Raw genomic sequence first — 5790 nt, forward strand, 5'->3', positions numbered from 1 at the left:
GGAAGAGTTAAAATACACTTCACAACAGACATCAGTTCTTTTTAAGAGTCTTGTAAAAATAAAATAAACTCAACGAAATGATAGGTCTCACTACTTCTGATCTTCTCAATAGCATATGTCACATTTTAAAATATACTCCTTGTGCCTAGTTAGAATACCATGTTCGACTTCATTAACACCTTTTTTGGTGTTTATTTTTTTAAAGGTCATTTCCTCAGCTAGGGTATGGATGAATCATCATTTTAGCAACCCATACTGATATTCTAAGAAAGGAAAAGGTAACTGTTTGGGTCTATGTTATGTAACAGATATATGCTATGCTACAAGTACAGTAAGAAAGAAACTGTGCTTGAAAGCCACAAGAGAGAGAAAGTATTGGGCAACTGCACGAAAGATAAAAAGAAGAAAAGATGCTTATGCAAGAAGATTATTCATCACCCTCCTGCTAGCAACCCCTTTTCTAGTGCTAAGGTTCTAGGAAATGTACCTTGGGACATGAAGTAGGGGATGCGGAATCGTCCCTCCAGCACTCTTTGTCTCAGGGTTGGCAAATTGGGTCCATCAAAAGGGAGAGAACCACAGACGAGGACATACAGCACCACACCAAGGCTCTGTCAACAGAAAACAGCACAAGCGCATAAGTCACCAAAGAATAGGCAGCAGTCATGAAAACCCACTGTTAAATGAAGCATAAAAACATGAACACTGTGGAGCCCAAAGCTTACCCAGATATCAAGGTGAGGGCCTTCATATTCCTTGCCTTCAAAAACCTCTGGAGCTGCATAAGGTGGGCTTCCACACCAGGTAGAGAGGGGTTCTCCTGATTTGTAGAAGTTTCCAAACCCAAAGTCTGAGGTGAAAGCAAGAATCCAAAGTAAGACTTCTTCATTACATACCAGGTTAATACTTTAAAACCAAAGGGGAAAAAAAGGGAGGGAGAGTGGATTTATTTCATGGAGGATCTTTGCCTAGCTTTTTTTTTTCCTTGAAAAGTAGATATAATTCAGAGAAATACTGAGTTTAAGTCTTTTTTTAATGCACTTATAGGATAATCCAGTTGTCACACTGGAGAAGTAACATTCAGTAATATATCATGTTTTCCATGGCTTATACAGTGACTATTTAACTGTCTTACCTGCTAACTTGATGTTCATGTTGGCATCTAAGAGGAGGTTCTCAGTTTTGAGGTCTCTGTGCACTATGTGATGGCTGTGACAGTATTCCACTGCTGAAAGGATCTGCCAAAACTTCTTCCGAGCTTCGCTTTCACTTAAATGCCCATTGGAAGTCAAATGATCTGCAGGATCATATCAATAAGCACAAGAATTAAACAGATAGGTTAAGTTTTCATTATCCTGAAGAAGCTGCATTCACTTCTTGGTATTTGATATCCAACTAAACATTAATACCCTACATGAATGTCAGCAATAAGGGAATGCTTTCTAAAACTAAAAGAACTGTTATTTGTGGAAATGAGAACTTACCAAACATTTCTCCATTTTTTGCAAATTCAGTAACAATATAAAGCATGTCCTTTGTCTCCATAACCTGTCAAGACAGAAGGGAGGTCATGTTACTAAACCAGATCCCTGAAAACAACTGGAGGGAGGGGGGGGGGTGCACACGCGGCGGGAAGGATGGGGGGTTGAATCTAGAACTTATCAGTCCAACTATCTACAACTATTATAGGCAGTAAAGGCATCACAGTACTCCTTCCATATAAGATGTAATTCAGAAAGATAAATTTGTATTTATGTCCCTTTAACACACAATTGCTTCCTACATTTCTTTTTCTTCTCTCCCCCATGCCATTTAATTTCCATAAAATAGATTAATAGAGTATTTCAATTTTATATACCATTATGGAATCTTTTTTGTTGCTGCACTGGTAAAAAAGTAGTCGTAATTCAAGTAATCAGCACAGATCATTCAAGGACACTAAGTTTAAAAACAGGCTACCAAAATTCAAGGACCTTCTACGAAAGACTAGCACGTAGGGACAGCAAAGCTGATATTTACATGCAGAAAAAAAACCTGAAGAGGCAATATCAAATATCTGACTCCCACTTGGTATTGGATATGATAAATAACCACGGAAGATGACAGCTCTGCCTGGCCAGTAACAATAGCTTGCTGTCTGTGCAACTGTATTGCTCGATATGCGTTGATAGCAACTGTCAATATGTAGTCAAAAGTTCATTTATTGATCTGGCATTGATTTAGTTTTTAAAATGTGTTACTAGTTTAAATCTTTCTGAAGCATTTGCTATACGCTAAAATACTGAACAGCTAGGTGGGAAAAATAATTGCATTCTTTGCTCCTACGGTAGTATAGTTTATAAAACATTAGTAACCAAGCAGCTGTCAATACTCTAAATTTTCAACCTTCTACAAAAAAAAGACAAAAAAAGACAATGACTGGAGTGCCAAACAGATAAGAGTCCTTATATTTTTCTCTCCATGTACAAACATAATATAATGAAAAAATAAATAAAATAGAAAGAAAAGGAAGAGAGGCTTCCAGTTTAAAAAAAAAAAAGAAAAGCACCAAATAAAAGTATTCTGGGAAAGAGGCCAGCTGCACAAAAATGCAATGCTGTGTTGAAACTAAAACAATGATGAAATAGAACAAGAACACACACCCTACACCGATATGTCTTTTCATTCCATCCCTACTTCTCAGACTCCACTGAACAGGTAAAGCAGTAACAACAATGAAAAAGAAAATTCAACTGACAAGAAATTTTGATTTGCTACCTATGTCATGTTTGGTTAACTGATTTGGTTCAACAACATGGAATTTTAAACTGATTTTCTAAAGCCTGGTAGCACCACATTCACTTGCATTGTTTCACCAAAGTGAAATTACCAATAATATTACGAAGCGTCTTTGTATCCTGAACGGTCCTATGGGCAACAGTGACGTCAGGTACTAACCATCAAAACAAAAAGTATTTGGAATATAAATGTCAAGTACTCTTGGTGTGCCAAACCCTTTAAAAATAATGCTTCACTGAAGTACCTGCCTTACTGGCTCTTCTACCTTACGTGTTAATTACAGCTTTCCAAAAAAGAGTCCTTTGATAATAGTACTTGCTACTTCCCACCAAATTCCAGACCTGCTTCTAGATTTCTTAATCCAGTCACCTGCTCCTCTTCCCTTTACAAGTAGACCCTGACTTATTGCGATATCCCATCTTTGCAAATCCCCGCAGCACTGTTTAAGACGATTACAGGGAACTTGCACCAAATGCCAATCAGGACAAACATTTAGTATTTGCACAGCAGCCCTTGCTCACCAGGCAGCTGTGATCCTGTTTTCTGTACAACGCTATTTTGTATTTAAATATGTACTGAAACACAACTGAACAAAACTAAAAAAAAATATGTGCAGAAAAACATAGGAGAACATTTTTATCAGGTTTCAGAACTAACAGAAGTGAAACAAAATACATTTATTTTCTGTCTGAGACTTCAAGATATTTGAGTTCTCTTTTGAAAAAAAAGTGTGTAACAGAATTTTCATTAAATTTACAAATATTTTAAAAGCTTTCCATTTATGATGTACATGAGGGGCAGACAAATGTATATTACTTTATGTACTTTATAGACTTACAGACTTTAAACAAGGCTAAAAATGTATATTTAGCTTCACAGATAAAACAGATACTATAGGCAATCAACTAAAGTTTTAAAAAAATTAGGGAAAAAAACCCAGCTAGTTTACCAAGGAAACACAAATAGCCAATAACTTCAATCTGAAACTAACTTTGGGCAATTCTGACCAAATGCTCTTTAATAATTTAAAATTAAAAACCACCTCAGACAAACCGTACTGTACGTGTTCAAGGAACGCTAAAGAAACTTAAAAACAATGCTTATTTATTTCTCTTTTAAATGCTTCAGAAATGTGAATTCCTTCCCTGCAAACATCTGATTTAAAACCACATGCAAGGTAAGTTCAGTAGCAACCAAAGCCATGGTAGACAAGTACATCTAATATGCATGCAGGGATCAGAACAGATCTCTTACCTGATAAAGCTTGATAATGTGAGGGTGATTCAAAAGCTTCATTATCTGAACTTCTCTATAAATTTTCTCAAGGTTGCTTGGGTCTAACCTCGTTTTGTCTATAATCTTTATTGCAACCTGCAGATTTAAAAACATAAATCCAGCCATTTACTTCAGCTACCAGAATCTTTCACAGTACAAATACATCTTTAAAAACTTCAGGGCTGCAAAACAGATTTCACTTCTTGCAAACTGCAGTACGTTTTATTTTCTTTACACCCCGTGCAAAAAGCCTACATGAGGGAAAGAACAGAACTGCAGACATCAGCGCTTACTCAAGACACAGCCGAGGCATAGCACTCATCTCCTGCTGATGCCCGACAGTTTCCTCCCATCTACTTTCCTCTACGTTGTCTGGTCCGATTTGGAAACCCGTCACCGAGTCCAGTTCACAAACCCACTAATGAAACCAATGTTCATCTGGATTTTAAGAACGTGCAGAACCGACTGCTTCTGAACAGCTCCCGAATTTTGTTAACGAAATCAAGCACGCCTCCCGTCTCCACGGGGCACTTTTTTATGCTGCCTTAAACTCCAGAACTGGCTTTAAATTTGCAAAACACCAGGCAGCTCTTCAAAAAGCCCCAGGGGAGGTAAAGGGGGGTTAAACAATTCAGCCCCAGAGAAGTAGGGCTAGAGGGGACTGAAGTGTCACAACACAGGGCTGCATGTCCAACTCGTTTTACCCTCACTGGGGCTCCCCTAAAATGCAGAGTCCCCCCGCTCCACCAACAGCCGTGTTAGTGGGATCTGTGGGATGGAGCCAGGCTACGATTCTGCATGCCTTACTATGGTCTCCTGCAAGAAGAGAGTTGGACTAGCCCCATCCCTTACTGCACAGGGAAGCCTGTCTAACCCCATCCCTACTGCACGGGGGAGCTTGCCTAACCCTGTCCCTTGCAGCATAGGAAAGCCTGTCTAACTCTGTCCCTCTCCTATCCAACCTGTCTTGTATGGGAAAACCTAACCCCATGACTTACTGCATGGAGGAGTTTGTCTAACCCTGTCCCTTACTGAATGGGGGAGCCTGCCTAATTCTGTCCCTTACTACATAGCACAGCCTGTCTCACACCAGTCTTGCACCGGGGAGCCTGCCTAACCCAGTCCCTTACCTGCCAAACCCCAGTCTTGCACAGGGGGAAAGCCAGTCTAACCCCATCCCTTAGTGCACGGGGGAGTTTGTCTAACCCTATGGAAGAGCCTGTCTAATCCCATCCCATACTGAATGGGGGATCCTGCCTAACCCCGACCCCTGTGGCACAGGAGTACCTGCCTAACCCCAGCCTTGCATGGGTCAGCCCACCTAACCCTGTCCTTTACAGCACGGGGGAGAGCCTATCTAACCCCATCCTGCCTTACCCCAGTCTTGCGTGGGAAATGAAAGCCTGCCTAACCCCATCCCTTACCGCACGGGGCAGCCTGCCGACCCCTATCCCTTATGGCACCGGAGAGCCTGCTTTGCCCCAGTCTTGCATGGGGGAGCCTGTCTGCCCCCGTCCGTTGCGGAATGGGCGAGCCTGCCTAACCCCAGGCTTGCACCGTCCCACCCCGCAGCGGGTGCAACCCCTCGGCTGCCCCAGTCCCAGCCCCACCTGCGTCTTGGTAACCCGGTGCCGGGCCAGCTTCACCACGGCGAAGTTGCCTTTGCCCAGGGTGCGCTCGATGTCGTAGAAGCCGACGCGGAGCGGGCGCGGCGCGGCCGGGCCGTACTCGGACATG

At 41.6% G+C, this 5790-nt stretch overlaps 1 protein-coding gene across 1 annotated transcript in view; it reads right to left on the reverse strand.

Annotated features, from left to right (window-relative positions):
- Window positions 1-5789, reverse strand: part of SIK1 (salt inducible kinase 1) — a 13686-nt gene extending 7897 nt beyond the window's left edge. Inside the window, exons 1-6 of the mRNA XM_006032828.3 lie at window positions 5664-5789; window positions 4033-4149; window positions 1485-1548; window positions 1136-1297; window positions 726-850; window positions 488-611 (exon numbers count right to left, since the gene is read on the reverse strand). Coding sequence (XP_006032890.1) covers window positions 488-611; window positions 726-850; window positions 1136-1297; window positions 1485-1548; window positions 4033-4149; window positions 5664-5789 — 718 coding nt within the window. The remainder of the gene's footprint in view (window positions 1-487; window positions 612-725; window positions 851-1135; window positions 1298-1484; window positions 1549-4032; window positions 4150-5663) is intronic.
- Window position 5790: the final 1 nt, after the last annotated feature.

Source organism: Alligator sinensis, unplaced genomic scaffold (assembly GCF_000455745.1).
Source record: "Alligator sinensis unplaced genomic scaffold, ASM45574v1 scaffold643_2, whole genome shotgun sequence".
Taxonomy (NCBI): Eukaryota; Metazoa; Chordata; order Crocodylia; family Alligatoridae; genus Alligator; species Alligator sinensis.